Genomic DNA, 20,663 nt, shown 5'->3' with positions numbered 1-20,663 from the left:
TCTCTTCAAAAGTTACCTGTCCGGGAAAGGGGGCCCCTGTAGCTCCAGGCGAAAGAAGTATCCATCGCTAGTCCTAGATCAGGCTTCTGCAAGTAATCAGCTCTCCCATGGGAGCTTCAGCTGTGTCCTCAGACCAGGTGTGGTCACATGCAGACTGGAAAAACCTGCCAGTGAAACATCACAGTCACTCCAACAACAATGTCAATGCCGGGAGCACAGAGAAGGCCACTATCCGTAAAAAATTCACACCACGGGTGCTGCCTGGGGCTAGGACCAGGGCAATGGTAAAAGCAGTGACCCCTAAAGAAAAGAGGTGCTTTTATTCCAGCCTAAGCATAGATTTTGGAGAGCCAAAAGTGTGCCTAGTGTCGTGGTCAGCAAACTGCGGCTCGCGAGCCACATGCAGCTCTTTGGCCCCTTGAGTGTGGCTTTTCCACAAAATACCATGGCCTGGGTAGTCTATTTTGAAGAAGTAGCGTTAGAAGAAGTTTAAGTTTAACAAATTTGGCTCTCAAAAGAAGTTTCAGTCGTTGTACTGTTGATATTTGACTATGTTGACTAATGAGTTTGCCGACCACTGGCCTATACGTGTGAATATGAAACATGGTCAGTAGTTACAATTCCCAACAAATTGTTCAAAATAAAACTCAGTGGAGGGCACCTTAGCTTTAACATGCTATCTACATAAGCATCTGGCTCAAACTAACAAAACACTACAAAATTTTAGTTTGAACTCCAGAAAATCTAAAATTTGACAACTTAAGCATTTTTTTCTATTTTATTGTTTTTAAACCTATTGGGGTAACATTGGTTAATAACATTATGTAAATTTCAGGGGTAGAACCTCATACTACAACATTTGTACACTCTATCATGCGCCCACCACCTAAAGGCAAGTCTCCTTCTGACACCCTGTATCGGGCCCCCTTGACCCTCTTTAACCTTTCCCTACCCCTGATCCCCTCTGGAAACCACCATTCCTTTGCTGTATCTAGGTTTAAAAAAAATTTTTTTTTAATTTTATTTCCCACATATAAGTGTAACCATTCAGTTCTTATTCTTTTTGTCTGGTTTATTTCACTTAACATAGTACTCTCAAAATAGTCCATGTTCATGGACTGAAATAATTACCATTGTTAAAATGGTCACATTGCCTAAAGCAACATACAGATTTAATGCAATCCCCATCAAAATCCCAGTGGTATTTTTCACAGAACTAGTGCAAATACTCCTAAAATTTATATGGAACTGCAAAAGACCCCAATAAGCCAAAGCAACCCTGAGAAAAAAAAGTACAAAGCTGGAGGTATCACACTCCCTAACTTCCAACCATACAAGGGTGTTGAGAAAATTGGAAGCCACTGACACCATACACAAAAATTAACTTATAAAGTATTAAAGACTTGAATATAAGACCTGGAGCGATACATCGAAAAACACATAGGCTCTAGACTTATGGACTTGGGTCCCAGTAGGGTTTTTGTGCACTTGCTCCTGATACATATTTGGATTAAGTTAAGACTTTAGAGTGACAAGATAGGTGGGAAGGACTGTGGTTGGAACCAGCGCTCCAGCTTGGCCATCCAGAGAACCCTGCAGAACGAACTAGGCTTACATCAGCCTCTACGGTTGCAAACTGCCTCTCTCCTTCACTTCTTCCCCCCTGTTCAGTTCCTCTCCATCCCGGCAGCAGCGCCGCGTGTGCTCGTGGCTGGCCGGGTCTGTAGGCGCTGAGTTGCAACCCCTTCTCCCCCGACCCCATCCTTTTTGGTGACAAAACACCAAGTGGCTACTGTCCATACTGCCCATGCCCATGGCCATACCCATGCCAGTGTTTGGCACCACACTGGGCACCAGTGAACAGAGATTTGGTTAAGTTTAGGAAGGCTGCTCATTCAACTTGTCTCTCCTTTTCTAAAGATGATTAATAATTTTTTTGTGCTGCTGGACTTAGGAATGGCTACGTGGCCAGATGGGAAACCCTTTATTTACACTGCCCCTCGACAGGCTCCCAAATTGGGGAGCAGCTTTCCCTCCTCCGAGGGGAAGAGACTGAGCGGGGAGTGGGTCCTAGAAATGAGCACGTTTTGGAAGCAGAGGATGGGGAAGGAGCGCTGGACGCAGACGCCGTCGCCCGAAAACCACGTCCCGGGCACCTCCGCCAAGAACGCAACCTCCCCGAGTGCCCACTCCGACCGCTAGCTGTGGGCGGGGCTGGGGGGTCACGTGGCCGACGCCGGGGTCGAGCCGGCTGTGCGCGGGCACGCAGAGCGCCCGGCGCGCGCTCGGGAGGGGGCGGGGCCGGAGCGGGTGATGGGCGGGGCGTGTGGGCGGGGCGTGTGGGCGGGGCCTCCGGCGCGCGCTGGGGCGAAGGCGGCGGCGGCGGCGGCACAGTGTCCACCTCCTCCTCCTCCTGCGAGGCAGCGCCGGCGGCGGTGGCGGGAGGCCGGTGACCCGGCCATGACTGCGGAGCTGGAGCAGGACGACGCGGCCGGAGGAGCCGATGGCCGCGGCCCGGTGGGCTCCGGGGCGGCGAGGGGCGCCGGCGAGGCGGGCTCGGGGTCGGAGAGAAGGGGTGGGGGGCCCGGGCGGGAGCGGCGGCCTGCGGGCAGGGCGCGGGGCGGGGGCTGCGAGGGGCTCCCCGTGGACCCAGGCCGTGGGCGTGGGTGCGGGCGAGCGCCGGGAAGGAAGGGGCTCGGGAGGAGGCTGGAGCCTGTCCTGGGCTTGGGGTTCCGGCGCGGAACGGGGGGCGTTAGGTGTTTTGGGACACGAAGCCTGAAGGCGGGCGCGGGGCTGTGTTGTCTGCAGCGCGGTGTCCGGGGGGAGCGCCCCGGGCCGAGGCCGGGGCTGCGGAGCTTCCCGGGGCGGCGGAGGCGGTGGTCTTTGCACTTTGTTTCTATTTTGAAATCTGCGCTGGGGCGGGGCTGCCTCAGAGAGGCTCACCCCGGGAGAGTTCACTGGAAGCCGGCGTTTGGCAGCCCCGGGGCGAGGCCGGGTCCTGGGACCCTCCCGCACCCTCGCCGCCAGCCTCGCTTCCCGGAGCCGCCTCCCTCCCTCCCGCCCGCCCGCCGCGGGGGTGGCCGGGCCCCGCCGGGTCCGGAGGAGGGAGATGGAGCCCCTAGCCCGAGGCGTGCGGGTGGCGTGTTCCTGTTCTGAGGTCGGAGGAGAAGATCCCAAGCAGCTCTGGGGTTCCTGGCTCAGGTGGTGAGAGGCAGAGAACGCTGGTTTGGGGGAAAACCCAAAGGCAGACAGACACCTGAAAGTGGGCAATTTGAGAATGTCTTCTAATGTGACTTCGAAAGGCTAAAACCTCACGCTTCCTCATCGCCCCACCCCCCTAAACAAGGCAATATGGGAAACTTGTGCCGAGTATTCAGAGGCGAGTTGGGAAGCGAGGAATTTCATAAAATATTCACAACACAGAGCCGTCAGATGCCTCCACGCCTCCGGAAGCCTTTTGATACCTTTTTCCTCTTTTCATGCGCTCAGGGGCCGGTAGCGTAGAAGGTGGACCCACTTCCTCTAAGCTTCTGGAGTAAGAGAGACCTCCGCGCCCTGGGCTTCGAAATGGAAGAAGTTTGCTGCTTTCTAATGGAAATAGCATTGTCAGGTGTTCCCCAGGGCCTGCCGGCACCCCACCTAAGTCAGGATTTCTCTGCTTTCAGAGATCAAATCTATCCGTTTTTAGGGCAGTGACTGAAAACAGTTGTGTGTGTGTGGGGGGGGCGCGGGCGGGATCTTAGTTTTGAGACAGTTGATTTAGAGAAGAGACTATTTTAAGGGAGAGCAAGTTATTTACATTTCTCAGGACTCCTGTTAGTTGAGGCCACGTGCCTGCTAACCATCGGCATCTTCACTCCCCTTTGCCACAGTTTGAGGCGTGACCACCACCCATCACTGTCTGTCTGAGCCTGTTGCCTGTGAGGGGTTTGGTGAGCACTTGTTCGTAAGTCATCGCTATTTTTGGAGAGCGTGGGCATCCGGTGGCTGTGGCTGGCCGGAGTGCCCTGGCTCCTGGCGCCCTGTGCGGTGATGACATTAACTGTTCTTCCCGGGGCTTCGCCCCATGCAGGCAGATAAGCTTGGTATGCTTGATAGTGTTTGCCCTTTTGCGTTCTTTTGTTGATGATGTAAAATGCTTGGCGTCAGCAGGCTGGGTTGATGGAATCTTGATGGAATTTTGACGGAATCTTATATGGGGATCTTATACCCTCATCTTGATAAGTTTTCATGTTGGAATGGACGTCATTTTGAATTTTCCGTAGCATTCTGCATTTCCCGTAGCATTCTGCATTTCCCTTGGAGAATCTCTAATTGTTCCTCCGCAGACACTGAGAAGCCACTTAAACCCGAGTGCTTCCCATGCCTTGTTGGCTGGCCGGTCACGGGACAGTCAGAACCCACCTTAACCTCCCAAGAATTTTAGTAAGGGGAAAATGGAGAACTCTGGAAATAGGTTTTTTCCAGTACCTGCTCAAATCTAAAAGAGAACACTGTGATAATTGTAACTCCTCCACACTGCAGAATGTTACTTGAGATCTAAAGGGATTACTTATAGATTCTGTATTGTAATCAGTTCTTGTCTTCAGGGGTCCTCAAACTTTTTAAAGTGGGGGCCAGATCACGATCCCTCAGAGAGCTGGAGGGCCAGACTATATGAACTACTAATTCCTACTGTAACACCTCGGCTGCGCTCACTGCCCAAAAAACCTGGCGGGCCGGATCAGACTCCTCTGCGGGCCCCAGTTTGAAGACGCCTGACTTAGATAAAAACCCAGCAGCAACAGTCACTGTTACGTAGGATGAACAACTTGAAGTCAGGTTGTTCTTATAAACCTATCATTGTTGGCAGCTGTGCTAGGGGTCATCACACCTCCCTTGTGCTAGCTGGAGTTCTATGCCAACCTGCCAGCTGTAGCGAAAATTTAACGTGTTCTCCCTGGGTTTATTGGCTTTTCATTCCCTTTTACCTTGCCCCATTCATTGCGATTTTTGGAGCATCAGTAGATGAATGCTTGGTTGGTGTCTTCAACTCTCATGCCTCCTCAGCTACGAAGTTTCTGCTTACACAATGAGTGTAGTATTTATAAAGCACATCAACAAATAGTGCCGCAGATCTTTCCGTGTGTTTTGTTTCATCAGAGAAATTTAAAGCAATAGCCAAGTGAAGCAGATATTTTTCAAGGAAAATAAAAGATGTTGATAATAGTATTATAGTTAACATTGAGCATGTACTGTGTACCAGATCTTGTGCTCAGAACTTACCCTGTTTTATTTCAGTACTTACGACTACTCTAGGAAGTTTTCTTATGAGAAGGCTTATATTTGTTAAATAATTTGCTCAAGGTTATCCAGCTGGTACGTGGTATTGAACCCAGGCAATTCGGACTCCCAAGAGCCAAAGATATCCCTGATTCTACTTCTTTGTTGTTGGACTCATTGTCTTGGGTCAGAACCTTTCTATTACTCCCTAGAACTTTTCTGGTATTTTAAACTGTCAATCCTCCTTGCACTCTTTCTAAACGGATAACCTTTTATTCCTATTTGATTGAGCTTGCTCACTTCTAAAGAGAGCTCATTGTCTCATGGCTTGGTGTTTTCCCCACCCCCTCTTCAATGTCTCTTTTCTCAGCAGAAGAGGTACCCATTCCTTCTTCCTTCATTTGTTAGAGATGAATCTAGATCACTGGTGTCCAGAGACCTTTTTTTTTTTTTTTTTTTTTTTTTTAATATATTTTATTGATTTTCCACAGAGAGGAAGGAAGAGGGATAGAGAACTAGAAACGTCGATGAGAGAGAAACATCGACCAGCCACCTCCTGCACACCCCCGCCAGGGATGTGCCCGCAACCAATGTACATGCCCTTGACCGGAATCGAACCTGGGACACTTCAGTCCGCAGACCAACGCTCTATCCACTGAGCCAAACCAGTTTCTGCTGTCCAGAGACCTTTTGGATTGTGACTATGGATGAGGAGGATGCTGGCCTCTAGTGGGTGACAGCCGGGAATGCTGCTGAGCATCCAACAATGTAAGGCACATGTGTCAAACACAAGGCCCGCGGGCCAAATCCGTCCCGCCAGGCCTTGCAATGTGGCCCGCACCGCGCTGTCATCACTGCACTCCACTGCGTTTCCATCACAATGACAGTTTATGACTGTTCAGTAAACCATTCGGCCCGCGATTTAGGCTGGATTTTAGATTTTGGCCCCTTCTCTGATTGAGTTTGACACCCCTAATGTAAGGGATAACCCCCTAACCCAGAGTTGTCTGGCCCAAAATGTCAATAGCACTGAGCTTTGGAAACCCTGATCTAGATGCTGTCTCTCCCAAATCATCTCACATCTCCTTTATCCTACCCTAATCCCTTTGCTGTTATCTTCTCCCTTGAGACTCAAAATATGGTCCATGGACCAGCAGCATTTGTATCACCTGTGTCTGCTAGAAACGCAGCAATGTGATGTGCTGGAGCCAGCCTTTACTGTGTCTCCCCTGATTATATACATCTCTTCCCAACACTGCTTGGTAGCGTGAAATTGCCACAGTGGGAGTATTGTTACCAAGGAGATAAGCAAGCTCTCTGAATCATCACACTACTGTCTGGGCCTCCACCCTAGACCTCCTGAATCAGAAACTACCTTTTGACAAGATTCCTGGGTGATAAACTTGAGGAAGCTCAGTCCTACTCCACACACTTCCAAAAAATCCATTCGCTATAAATACATATCCCCAACCCTCAAATAAAATGAGAGCAACAAAATTCTCTTCTGCCCTGTCCAGCTATTGCCCGTCTACCTCCTTTTATTTACTTTTTGAACAGGTTTTAAATCCCCTGTTTCTTTTTTAAAGTGTTTTTCCAGTTACAGTGTAATAGCTCTTGACTAATAGAAGGCATAGCCCTGAGGCTGAGGCAAATTGGTTGCCAGATTCCACAACCTGTTGTACAAGCAACAGGTTGTACAAAAGCCCCGTTAGGAATCGGCAGAGGAGACTAGTCTAGGCTTCCACAAGAAGAGGGGATTGCAGAGAGGCATGCAGCAGAAGGTTAGACTGTAGGGCAAAGAGTAGTTTCAGGTTATCAGCATGCCCCAGGCTGCCCAACCAGAGCCTTACCAGTAGAAGTCTTTTAGTATTTGTCATTAGCAAATGAAACAGACCTGTGGGAATTAACCAGCGACTGACCACCTTCTGGTCAAATCAGTGGTCTTTCAGTAGTTATTTCTATTATCACTTATTGCCACTTGTTTGTTGATACTTATTTTGGCATTTGATTTTACGGCTGCCTTACTTCCTGAGCTCTCCTCCTTTGGCCCTCTATGTTCTTTGATTTTTCTTCTCTGCTGGGTTTTTTTGGGGTGATGAAAATATGTTGAACTAAATAGAAGTGGTTATGAGCTAACCTGTTTGCTTTCCTGGCTGTTACTGTCCTTTTATTAACTGGTTCCCTGACTGCATTTGTACCAGTCTATCTCTCTTTTTTTGGAAATACTTGTATGTCAGCTTCCTTAGCCAATAAGTATTTGCTGCATAGCTGCTTTCCCACACTTATTATATCAATAATAGGCCAGAGGATATATACTTGTAGTAATAGCATCGGCCATTTGCCAGTTACTGCCTTAAGCACTTTCTGTACATTTCTAATATTTACAAAAACCCTGCAAGGTATGAATTATTATCTTATTACTGATGAGGAAACTCAAATTCAGATATTAGAATAGCTAATGAGGGCCTAATATGAGATTTTCAGCTGAAGTCCGATTGCCTCCTCATCGCATGTAAACATGGCAGAGCTGGGACTTAAAGCCATGGACTCCCCCCACTGCCATTCGTCCTTTCTAAAGCCAAGCTTTCTGACCACCACTTGACAGTTTATGAAGCACTTCAACATATGTTGTCATTGAACCTATATATAGCCACCCCATGAAGTAAATGTTAGTGTGACTGGGAAGTAGAATTTGCAAAGTGACACAGCTAATGCTTAAAACCAAACCCCGCAGCACAGGTAATTTTCTCCTAGGATATTTGCTCTGTTGACTAATGAGTTTGCAGACCACTGTCCTAAACAAATATATATATATTTTTTTAACATTACTGCCCAAGTTAGTACTTTCCTAGTGTTCTTTTTCTTTTTTGGTGTGTGTGTGTGTGTGTGTGTGTGTAGCCTGTGCATGTACAGCAGCAAACACAGATCTCTCAATCTTTATTCAGTTGAGGTGAAATACATATAAAATTAACTGAAATGTATAACTCAGTGACATTTAGTATATTCACAGTATTGTGCAGGACCACTTCTATTTAGTTCAGCATATTTTCATCACCCCCAAAAAACCCATATTCACTAAGTAGTCACTCCCCATTCCCCAGCCCCTAGCAATGCCAATCTGTTTTCTATTTCTGCTTTAACCTGTTCTGGATATTTCATATAAATGGGATCATACAATGTGACCTTTTGTTCTGGCTGTATTTACTTAGTATAATGTTTTTGAGATTCATCTAAGTGATAGCATCTATCAGTACTTAATTTCTTTCAGTGACTGAGTAATATTCTACTCTGTGTACTCTACTTTATCCCATTTTCCATTGGTGGACATTTCCAACCTTTGGCTGTTATGAATAGTGCTTCTGTGAGTATTCCTGTTTTTGAGTATCTGTTGCCAATTCTTTTGGGTATATACCTAGACACAAAATTGCTGCGTCATTTAGTAACTTTATGTTTAACATTTTGCCCCAGGAATTGCCAAATTATCTTCCACAGCAGCTGTACCATCTTATATTCTCACCAGAATATATGAGGGTTCTAGTTTCTCCACATCCTCTCCCAACACTTATTTTTTTATTTTTGTTCTTTGTTTCTTTGTTTTATAATGGCCATTCTCATGTGTGTGAAGGGGTATCTCATTTGTTTTTTGTTTTGTTTTTTTAATCCTCAATATATTTTTTCATTGACCTTTAGAGAGAGAGTGGAATGGAGAGAGGAATGGAGGGAGGGAAGGAGGGAATGAGAGAGAAACATTGATGTGAGAGCAACACATCTACTGGTTGCCTTCCCCATGTTCCCTGACAGACCTGACTGGGCTGGATATTGGACCTTCAACTGAGTACCTGCACTTGACTGGGAATTGAACCTGTGACCCTTCTGTGTGTGGGCCTATGCTCTAATCACTGAGTCAGACTGGCCACACAGTTCATTGTAGTTTTTATTTGCATTTTCCTAGTGGCTAATGATGTTAAGTATCTTTTTATATGCTTATTGGCCATTTGTATATCTTCTTTGGAAAAATGTCTATTCAAATCCTTTGCCCATTTTTTTTTTCCTTCTGACATACACAAGCTTATTGAATTATGATTATAACCCATTGTCAGTACTGCCTGTCTGTTGCTTCTTTCTGTGCCACCACCATGCCTCACATCACTGTGCTCCAGGAGGGAGACTCAACCAGATAATGGACCAGATGCCACCTCTATTCCCAATGCCACCTAGGAAGCCCAGGTTTCTGAACAAGTTTTATTACACACATAGAGGATGGGATTCAGACCTTCTTAGCTGCTGCATTCCTCATGGACAAAAGGACATTTTTCAGTTCCTCTCCCTCTTGGTGTGAATATGTGTCTGCATCCTCTTCTTTTGTTGTTGTCAGTTCTCACTGGAGGATATTTTTCCAGTGATTTTTAGAGAGAGTAGAAGAGAGGGAGGGAGTGGGAGAGAGACAGAGAGAGAAACCTGGATGTGAGAGTCACATCGATTGGTTGCCTTCTGTATGCACCCCCAGGGCCATACCTTTTTCTTGATGAACTTCAGGACCCACTTGTATCTCTGTGGCACGCTGCTCATAGGGGGCAAAGCCTCTCGGATCGCGTTCCATATGCACCTTATGTATTTGGTGAGGCCCCTGCAGCGGTGCCTGAGTTTCAGCTTGCTCATGTTCTTGGTCACTTGTGGCCCTTGTTGAGGCCAACAGCCCCTGGGGAGTAGGGCAGGGCCATGGCTGCTGGTTCTTAGCAGCTGCTGCACCAGAAAAGCAGTCCTTTGCCCATTTTTGAATTGTGCTGGTTTGTTCTTGGTTGTTTGAATTATTTTATATATGTATGTATGTATATATATATATATATATATATATATATATATATATATATACATACACGCACGCACGCACGCACGCACACACACGCACATTTTACTGATTTTTTACAGAGAGAAAGGGAGAGGGATAGAGAGTTAGAAGCACCAATGAGAAAGAACCATCAATCAGCCACCTCCTGCACACCCCCTGCTGGGGATGTGCCCGCAACCACGGTACATGTCCTTGACCGATTCAAACACGAGACCCTTGAGTCCGCAGGCTGACGATCTATTCACTGAGCCAAAGCAGTTAGGGCTATGAGAGGTTTTTTTTGTGTGTGTGTTTTTTATATATATAATCCGGGGGCTAGATAGACCCTTATCAGAATTATGATTTGAAAATATTTCTCCCATCCTGTAGGTTGCCATTTCACTTTCTTAATAATACCCTTTAATGAACAAGTTTTTAATTTTGATGAAGTCCTGCTTACCTGTTTTTTTCTTTTGTAGCTCAAACTTTTGGTCCCACATCTAAGAATCCATTGCCAAATTCAAGATCACGAAGATATACCTTTATGTTTTCTGCTAAGAGTTTTATAGGATTAGCTCTTATATTTAGGTTGTTGATCCATTTTAAATTAATTTTTTTGTAAGTTAGGGGGTCTAATTTTATTCGTTTGCATGTGGATGTCTACTTGTCCTAAGCACCATCTTTTGAAGGGACTATTTTCCCCCAATATATGATCTTGGGACCCTTGTCAAAAATCAGTTGACCAGATGTATAGGGTTTGTTGGAACTTTTAATTGAATTCAGTGGTCTATATGTCTTTCTCTATGCCAGTACTACACCATATGATGATTGTAGCTTTGTAGTAATATTTGAAATCAAGAAATGTGAGACTTTGACTTTATTCTTTTTTCAATGTTGTTTTTACTATACAGAATCCATTGAAATTCCATATGGATTTGAGGATCAGCTTTGCCATTTCTGGGGGGGAGAGGGGAGGGGAAGGGGAAGGCCGTTGGAAATTTTGATAAGAATTGCATTGAATTCGGAGATCACTTAGGGTAGTATTGCTGTCTTAACAATATTAAATCTTAGTGATGATTACTTTGGTGTGTCAACTGAGCTGCGAGGTGCCCAGACATTTGGTCAAACATCATTTTGTGTATAAGGGTGCTTCTGGATGAGATTAACATTTGAATCAGTTGCCCTCCCAAATGTCTATGGGCTTCTTCAATCAATTGAAGACCTGAATGACAAAAAGGCTTGTTAAGAGGAACTTTACTTGACTGCTGAGCTAGGTGACATCAGTTTTCTGCTCTTACACAGGAACTTACACCACCAGCTTTCCTGGTTCTCAGGCTTTCTAACTTAAAAGGGAATGACATCACTCACTCTCCCTCCGAGGTCTCCAGCTTGCTAACTGCAGATCTTGGGACTTCTCAGCCTCCATAATTGCAAAAGCCAATTCCTTACAATACATTAATTTACCCCTACACACAGGAAACTGAGAATACAGGGTTCCTTCACACACACACACACACACACACACACACACACACACACCCCACACATCCCGTATTGGTCCTGTTTCTCTGGAGAAATCTGACGCAATCTTCCAATCAAGGAACTTGAATATCTTTCCATTTATTTAGGTTTCCTTTAACTTCTGTCTCAATGTTTTGTACTTCTCAATGTATAAGTATTTTACTTCCTTCGTTAAACTTATTCCTAGGTATTTTATTCTTTTGGATAGTTGTAATTGGAATTGTTTATTTAATTTTTCATTACTGCTTTATGAAAACACAACTGATTTTCCCATGTTGATCTTGTTTCCTGCAAAATTACTGAATTTGTTATTAGCTCTAATAACTTTTTTTGTGTGGATTCTTTGGGATTTTATATATTATGTCATCTGGGAATAGAGATAGTTTTATGGTTTCCTTTTCAATTTGATGCCTTTTATTTTTCTTGCCTCATTGCTCTGGCTAGAACTTCCAGCATAGTGTTGAATGGCATTGGTGAAAGTGGGCATTCTTGTCTTGTTCCTGATTCCAATGGGGAAACTTTCAATCTTTCACATTGATATGATGTCAGCTGAGAGTTGTTTCTGTTTGTTTGTGACTAGTAAAGGCCCTTTATCATGTTGATGAAATTCCCTTCTATTCCTAGTTCCTGTTGGTTTTTGTCAAATGCTTTTTCTGCTTCGTTCAAGATGATCTTGTGTTTTCCTCTCCTTCATTCTGTTAGTGTGGTATATTACATTGGTTGGTTTTCTTACTGCTTTTATTTTATGTTGGCAATAGCATTCCCCTAGGCATCCATATTTAAATATTTGACTAACATTTGAGATGTTTAGAATATACAGTCCCTTTCCATTTTTTCCGACCAGCATCCTACCTGTCTAATCACACTGGCTTATTCAGTAGCCCTGTAACTCTAGTTAAGCTTACTTCCCTAGTTTCATCCCACTTTAAACTAGTTACATGTTCTAGATTAACTCCCTTAAGGTACCTCCCCTCCCCCAATTTCTTTCCTGCTTAGAACCTGTAATGATTTTCCATCGTTTATAAGGTCAAGTCTCATCCTGACGCTTAGTAACCTTTCTAACCTAATCCCACGTCACTTCTATGGTCCGTTATTTATCAAAAGTAGAAACTATACACTGAGGCCCACCTAATAATAACTTAAAATTTTAATATCATTAGGTTTCTAAAACTCTAAGCATATAAACTTGGTTTCTTAAATCTTTCCTCATACTTTCCTAGTTTCTTAATTAACCTTAGCAATATATTGCTAAAAATGGCATTTTCTTTAAACTTTGAAGATCCATTTCAAATTACCTATTGTACCTGCTTCCCAACCTAATTTGTATTTGGTTTGGTTATGTAGTCAAATAAATGAAAAAATGTTGTCTTAATGTCTTCTAAAGTAAGAAAAGGGCAAGATGCAGGACATGATGGATAGTGTGAAGATATATTCATGTGCATAGACCATTTCTGGAAAGATATATCAGAAACTATCAGTAATGGTTACTCCTGGTAAATGGAAGAGGTAAATTTTCTATTCATTTTATATCTTTTTATACTGTTGGAATTTCTTAGTGCATTTGAGAAAAAGAGATGAGAAAATTTAAAAATAAATGACTAGTTCCTCTTTTTAAAAAAATATTTTATTGGTTTCAGAGAGGAAGAGAGAGGAAAACATCAATGATGAATATCATTGATCTGCCGCTTCCTGCATGCCCTCTACTGGGGATTGAGCTCCCAACCTGGGCATGTGCCCTAACTGGAAATTGAACTGTGACCTCCTGGTTCATAAGTTAATGCTCAACTATTGAGCCATACCAGCTGGGCTCCTTTTTTCCTTTTAATTCCAACTTAAACCCCTCTGTACCATGAATGACTACATTTTATTATTTTATCTTTACTGTTGAAAATATTACAGATTTCCCCCTATTTATCTCTATTGACCCCTTTTAGCCTGCACCCACCCCTCACCCCAGTCCTAAATTTTAAAAGCTCTTAATGCTTTTGAAAAACTTTGAGCCAGTTAATGAACTGAAGCAGTCATTTTCAAATGACTTTTTACATCATTAACATAAGTTACCGATCGAGTACCCTGTTTCAGGAGATTTAGTTGGGTCCACAAAAACACTGCTATTTGTCATTTTTAGAGAGTCCTAGCCTTATGGCACTGTCAAACAAAGAATCTTAACTTCTGCTGCTGAAGTGTTTTTATTTTTTATTCTATTTATTTATTTTTTAAAATATATTTTATTGATTTTCCACAGAGAGGAAGGAAGAGGGATAGAGAGCTAGAAACGTCAATGAGAGAGAAACATTGACCAGCTGCCTCTTTGCACACCCCCTACCAGGGATGTGCCCACAACCAAGGTACAATACATGCCCCTGACCGGAATCGAACCTGGGACCTTTCAGTCCGCAGGCCAACGTTCTATCCACTGAACCAAACCGGTTTCGGCTGCTGAAGTGTTTTTAAATAAAAGGTTATATCAGATAATTGAGATCCAAAAAAGTAAAGAAGTTAAGGAAAAGAGGCCCGTCTTGGGGCATGGAGTATAAACCAACCACAGCAGCATGGCTACGTGAGGGCATGGCCATCATTCTGGAGCTTTCCATTGTTTTTATACGTCCCTGGGGGTGAGCAGAGAAAGACCTAAGCCCCCCTGAACAGAGTTACATTAGCTCTAGTCTAGACAAAGGGGATGGGGGGAGGGAAGAGGCTAGTTCTGGGATAGGTATAACAGAGTCTGTAGGGCAGAAGCGTCCGCTCCTGTGGATTATAACCACCTGGGAGTTAATCCTAACTTCCAGCAGCTGTACCGGAATGTGAGCAGCCGTTTGTCAAAGCTGGTCCACAGCTCTGTGCTGGCCGAGTCCTGTCTCCTGTCCTCTGTGATTTTAATTTAGGTCATCTCAGAATTTTTTTCTTGTTTGTATGTTAGCTTTCTGCTTTTTCAGTAAATTGGACCAACATAGAGTTGTTGCTGGAAGAAAAACGGAAAAAGCGCCAGGGCTTTTGTGGGCTGCTCTTGTTTTGTGGAAGTTGGAAAGATTAGTGTCAGTCTCAGCACACATTAAGACCCTGTTGTCTAGACTGGATTTCTGGAGTTGTTGCTATATATTTTTCTTTAATACCTAAAATTATTATTTTGCTCTTCTTTGGTACTTAAGTTTTATTTTAAAATTAGAAAACCAGATCTTCAATTTTGGAGGAAATTTTATTAGGCACACCTTGGTAGTTCTTTGTAGTAAAGGAACATTTATCAATATGTACTTAGTTTTGTGTGTGTGTGTGTGTGTGTGTGTGTGTGTTTAATTGATTTTAGAGAGAGGAAGGGGGAGAGAGAAAGAGAAACATCAAAGTGAGTAACATCAATCAGGTGCTTAATGGGGGATCGAATCCACCACCTTTTAGTGTTCATGAGGATGCTCCAACCAATGGAACCACTTAGTTTTAAGTAGAAATGTCTTTATAGGAATAGACAATTGAGTTCAGGAAATGCATGCATGAGAGTAATGAAATAACATCTCTCCCTGCTCCTTGTCCTTTAAAGATAAAATTCTTAATTAGTGATCTCACAAATTTGCCTCATCTGAACAAAGAGTTTTAATTAGTTGCTGTAGGATTAAGCCGTCATTGTTTATTACAACTTGATGCTCAATGTTCTTATTGTCTGAATAATCCTACTTACTGCCTATTGTGGGATGAGTTACTGTGTTGCTGTAAGCAGACCTCAGCCCTGAGGAGTGGACTGGATTACACAGAACCACCAGGTAGCCCGGGTCCAGAGCGGGAGCTCCTTCTTTCCTCTGGGCAGGAAAAGAGAGTACTTTATTATTGTTTTTTTATGTACCTTTATTGATTTCAGAGAGGAAAGAATAGGGAGAAAGAGAGAAACACCAGTGATGAGAAAGAATCATTGATTGGCTGCCTCCTGCACGATCAGGGATTGAGCCCACAACTTGGATGTATCCCCTGACTAAGAATTTAACCATAACCTCCTCGTTCATAGGTTGACGCTCAACCACTGAGCCTTCTAGGCTGAGGCGAGAGTGTTTTTTGTTTTATGAAAATAATGTGAATTCATCTAAGGAAATGCAAACCTGTTGACTCTTGCCAGTTATTTGACTTGATCTCGACTGGAACACAAGCTCTATCCTGTCTTGTTGGGTGTGTGTATATATATAGCAGCATGATAGAGATGAAGTTAATATTTAAATCAGCTTCCTGTGCAGTCCAGGAGAAACTATTAGTAATACAAGAGGGTCCTAGTGCTCTTGGTTGGAGTCTGTATTAATAATAGCCTAGGGCCGTGTTCGGCAAACTGTGGCTCTCGAGCCACATGCGGCTCTTTGGCCCCTTGAGTGTGGCTCTTTCACAAAATACCACGGCCTGGGCGAGTCTATTTTGAAGAAGTGGTGTTAGAATAAGTTTAAATTAAAAAAATTTGGTTCTCAAAAGAAATTTCGATTGTTGTACTGTTGATATTTGGCTCTGTTGACTAATGAGTTTGCCGACTACTGGCCTAGGTGGTCATCACGCCCTCACGCCGTAATGCCCTTCTGCTGTCACAATCCCACAGTTCATCACCAGGAGGCTGTGTGTGCAATGGGCATGCACAGGTTGGTGGGGACTTGACGCTGCATGCGTAGTGTGGAGGTGGGGCCCAGCAGCTCACAGCAAAGCCAGGCCTGGAGGTCTCATGGCACAGAGGCAGGACCCCCGGCTCCAGCCTACCTCTTTAGGGCAATCCATTGAGGAACCCGAATGGGTGGACAGGGCCTACCTCTTTGGGGCCATCAATCTTGGGGCTCACACACTGTGAGAGGGCACAGGCCAGACTGGGGACATCTGCGCCCCCCCCATGCACAAATTTTGTGCACCTGGCCTCTAGTGTTACTATAAAATTAATATTTAATATATCGATATATTGTACTTTTAGGATTTTAGTTGTGGCTACCATTTAAGAAATTAGGTTTAGCTGAATGTTAAAATTGAGTCATGCATCCTGGCTAGTGTTTCACAGGGGCTAGAGCCTCGGCCCAGGCATTAAAGGGTCCTGGGTTTGATTCCTAATTAAAGGCATGCAACTGAGTCGCAGGTTCTATTCCCAGCCCCTAGTCGGGGTGTGTGTGAGAGGCAACCCATCAGTGTTTCTCTTTCTCTCCCCCCTTCCTCTTTCTGTAAAATTAATAAAAACACTTTTTTAAAAAAATGAACCTAACCATTGACACTAGGCGAACATTCCATGGTCTATCTAATGTAGGAGTTATTACTAGAAATATAAACAATTGAGTTTGTGAGAGGTAAGGGATGGTATAGGAAAAAAAGTTGAGTAAGTAGAGCAGGGTAGAATCTTTGAAAACTAGCAAGATAGGAATTTAGATTTGAATTAACATGTATAACATCATTCTTAGAGCTGTACAAAGTAATATTACCAAGTTGTCATCTCTGCCCAATAACTTTAAAAAAGGGAAACTAAGTCTGGTTGGTGTGGATCAGCGGTTAAAGATTGATCCAGGAACCAAGAGGTCGCTAGTTTAGATTCCCAGTAAGAGCATATGCTTTGGTTGCGGGCTTGATCCCTAATGAGGGCTGTGCAGAAGGCAGCCAATGGATGACTTCCTCTCTCATCAATGTTTCTATCTCTTTATTCCTCTTCATTCCTCTCTAAAAATCAATAAAAAAATATATTTAAAAAATAATTAAAAAAAAAAAAGGAAACTTAAGAGTATTTTCCTTTCCTGAGTGTATTATTCTAGATGTATTGCTGTTCACTGCTACCTGTTACAAAGTGGGGAAAGGGGAAAGGGACTTTAATCCATAGACAAATACAATAATTATAATAATAAATTATTAATATTTGCATACCATATTTCACTGATTGACATTGGCATTCTGAGTTAAATTAATATATGTGAAATGTTTAGAATAACACCTGGCTAAAAGTAAGCAGCCTGTGTTACTTATTACTTTTTGTTGGGATTATTTTCTGTGAATCCTAAGTGTCAGTTGATGTACAGAGTAATTTAAGGTGAAGATGTGATGTAGGTTTAATGCTCTATTCATTTCCCTCTCCCAATTATTCCCCCTCTTTTTGGGGTATGTTGATTTTGATTCTTTGAAAACTGAGTATGATTAAGATGTATAGATTCACATACCTTTACCCAATAAAATTAAATGGAATTAGAGTTAGTTTGGAGAAAACTTTTTAATATTTTCTTTTTCTAACACGCCCATGCTTTGTGTTTTCAGCATTTGACAAGGCTAAATCTGGATACCTACTAGTCTGAGAGTCACTCTTCCAGTCCGTAGGCAGTGACTTTCTTTGACAAGACTCATGGCCTCAAAGACTGCTGGTCTCAGCAGCATCGGCTCCATTTCTAGCCTGTGACTGTGGCCTGGACTAGAACAGGAAGACTGACTACAGGGGTGTTGCATTTAGTTATTTCTAGTTGCATGATGCTTGAATGTTGTCCTGGGCCCGCAGCTGTTGAGGAACATAGGACACTGCTTCTGTTACAGCGGCAGTGAATGGGCAGTGAATGGGCAGTGCCTCTTGACATATTACTAGCTGAAAGGCAGCCAGTGGTGAAGCAGTAAGTACTGAGGCTCGGCTTAATTCTGGGATAATCTTAGAAATGGTATAAATTGGATTTTTTCTTACTGGATTAAATTTGAACTATTTTGTTTTCAATATTCATCTAAATGATAATTGTCTTCAGTTGGACAGCCAATAGTTTCAATTGAGCTTACTTGTAAATAGTTGTTTGTTTTAACTTTTGTCTGTGCAAAATAGGACAGAATGTTTCCATGAAGATGCTAAGGCTGAAAACGGGTTATAAACTGATCTTGAGGTGGCCAGTAGTTACCACAAGATAGGGTTTTCCATGGTTCAGATCAGTGTAAACATTTCCTTGTGTAGTCCCCCTGAAATTTTATTTGTAATTCAGAAAGTTCTAGCTTTATACTTCGTTTAAGCAATTAAACCTAAAGTTTTAAATATGATGTTGGTGATATCATTTGTTAATCACATGGTTAGAAACATTGTCAGTAGAAAATAAAATGACACATACAAATGGCATGTGCAGTGAAGCTTAAAATAGCACATCTTCACATCCCTGCAGATTCCCTGCACTCCATGCGTGACCTCCTTACTTTATGTACCACTCACAGAAAGGAAAACCAGAGGCACTTTAATTATCCCTTAAGGCTAGAATATTACATTTAAATGCTTTATATTCTTCCAGTTTTACTGTCTACTCATATTTCTTCTGCAGTTATTTTCTGCGAGTAAGCTTTTAAGAGAGTAATAGGTTTGGCATTTTAGACTGTGTCTTGACAGTGTTGGCGCCAGGGACACTTTTCCCTTCTTTAGTTCTTCTGGCTGATTGAATAATTCAGACAACATACAGCAGATCAACAGGAGAAGATCAAATTTTAATACTTGCACACAGAATATTCACATAGATATTCGCATAGGCATGAACATTCCAAAGACTGAGGCAAATGAGGCAGATATGCCAGTTTGGAGAAGAAAGGAAAAGAGTGGGATTCCTAAGGGGAGATAAGCAATTCACAGGTAGAGGACAAAGTAGCAAGCAAATTCTTGCTAGGTGACTCAGACAGTGGGTTGCAGCACTTTATTCACAGAATGGCAATTATACTCAGGTTCCCTTCCTGAAGTGGAGTTTTCATCTGAATCTCCTTTTTTTTGGGGGGGGGGGGGGCGGTGGAGATGATAACTTTTCCTATTTTGTTAGGCTGTACTTATTTTCAGCTCAGAGTAGCCTGCATGGCAGCCGAGCACATTCTGAGAGACTAGACCCCACAACAGTCAATACCTTGTTGCATGGAGGAAAGAAAGTCTCTGGTCTGTTAAGATGCTTATAGTCTTTAAATGTATCCAGGTTTACTTTCTGACTGACATTTGTCTGCTGTTTTGTTTGTTTATTTCTCAAACATAGAGCTCCCAAATGCTGTTAAATCAGCTGAGAGAAATCACGGGCATTCAGGATCCTTCCTTCCTTCAAGAAGCTCTGAAGGTTAGTTCCAAGGCTTCTGTTAGTCAGCAGGCTTTAAAACAGTTGTCCATATTGTAGTTATGTCAATTCAAGCTGTTTTAATGCCTAGATGAAGCTAGATGTAGACAGAGCTCTTCAGGTCAAATAACCTGGTATCTTCAACATGTGAATGGACGAGACTTGCCATGCAGGAAACCCTCCAGGGTAAAAGAGGTTTATGAACATACAACCTGTTGCACAGTATAAACTTTGTATGGGTCCTGACTCAAAGATATTTGAGTCAGGGAATTTTGAAGTAATTTACTTAAAAACTCGTTACTTACTCTTAAGGAGTTATATTTTTTAAAAGATACATTCTGAAATGTTGACTGATGAACTGATACGATGCTTAAGATTTGCTTCAAAGTATCTGGAAGAGAGTAGGAGAATAGATGACTACCTTGGTACATGGGTTCAGTTATACATTCCCTCTACTATTGTAAATGTTACAAAGTTTTCCTAATAAAACATTAGAAACAATTATAAGTATGGTCACCACTACAGAATACGTTTTAAGCACAGTGCCTTACTATCCTCCACCATATTCCACCCTCCTCACCCCCAGACTTATGCCTAGACTTACTCTGTATGTCTCTAGGTAGTGAGGAGTTTTAACCAAGCAAGAAATTAACGCACTGCTTATTTTAAATGCTGTGATGCTTTACTTGTGAAGTTTTTTCCCCCTTTCCTTAGGCCAGTAATGGTGACATCACTCTGGCAGTCAGTCTTCTCACAGATGAAAGAGTGAAGGAGCCCAGTCAAGACACTGTTGCTACAGAACTATCTGTAGAAGCGCGGAATGCTGCCAACAAAGAAGCGTTAGCCAGTAAGTACATCCTGTCTTAGTCCTGCTTGAACTTGCAAAAAATAACAAATGAGTGTGTGTGACTTCTATCTGCCACATCAGCCCTTTGGAAATAATGGTAATGATAATTGATGATTAAACCGTTGCCATGTGCGGAGCACAGTTGTAAGCACTTTTGTGGCTTCATTCATTCACACTTATTTAA

The 20,663-nt window shown here is 43.1% G+C and overlaps 1 protein-coding gene across 10 annotated transcripts in view; it reads left to right on the top strand.

Annotated features, from left to right (window-relative positions):
• The first annotated feature begins 2,352 nt into the window (after positions 1-2,352).
• The window catches only part of USP28 (ubiquitin specific peptidase 28), a 66,651-nt gene continuing 48,340 nt past the window's right edge, over positions 2,353-20,663 (top strand). For 3 of the 10 annotated variants that reach the window (XM_036426847.2, XM_036426843.2, XM_036426846.2), the window contains exons 1-3: positions 2,355-2,517; positions 19,558-19,635; positions 20,347-20,479. In XM_036426847.2, coding sequence (XP_036282740.1) covers positions 2,461-2,517; positions 19,558-19,635; positions 20,347-20,479 — 268 coding nt within the window. In that variant the 5' untranslated portion in view covers positions 2,355-2,460. Of the gene's footprint in view, positions 2,518-18,115; positions 18,190-19,557; positions 19,636-20,346; positions 20,480-20,663 lie in introns of those variants that run through there. The other 7 variants (XM_036426844.2, XM_036426842.2, XM_036426850.2 and 4 more) reach the window with 5 other exon arrangements.

This window comes from Pipistrellus kuhlii, unplaced genomic scaffold, assembly GCF_014108245.1.
Source record: "Pipistrellus kuhlii isolate mPipKuh1 unplaced genomic scaffold, mPipKuh1.p scaffold_m20_p_9, whole genome shotgun sequence".
NCBI lineage: Eukaryota > Metazoa > Chordata > Mammalia > Chiroptera > Vespertilionidae > Pipistrellus > Pipistrellus kuhlii.
The sequence above is the reverse complement of the archived record's forward strand: the minus strand, read 5'-3'. Positions and strand labels throughout refer to the sequence as shown.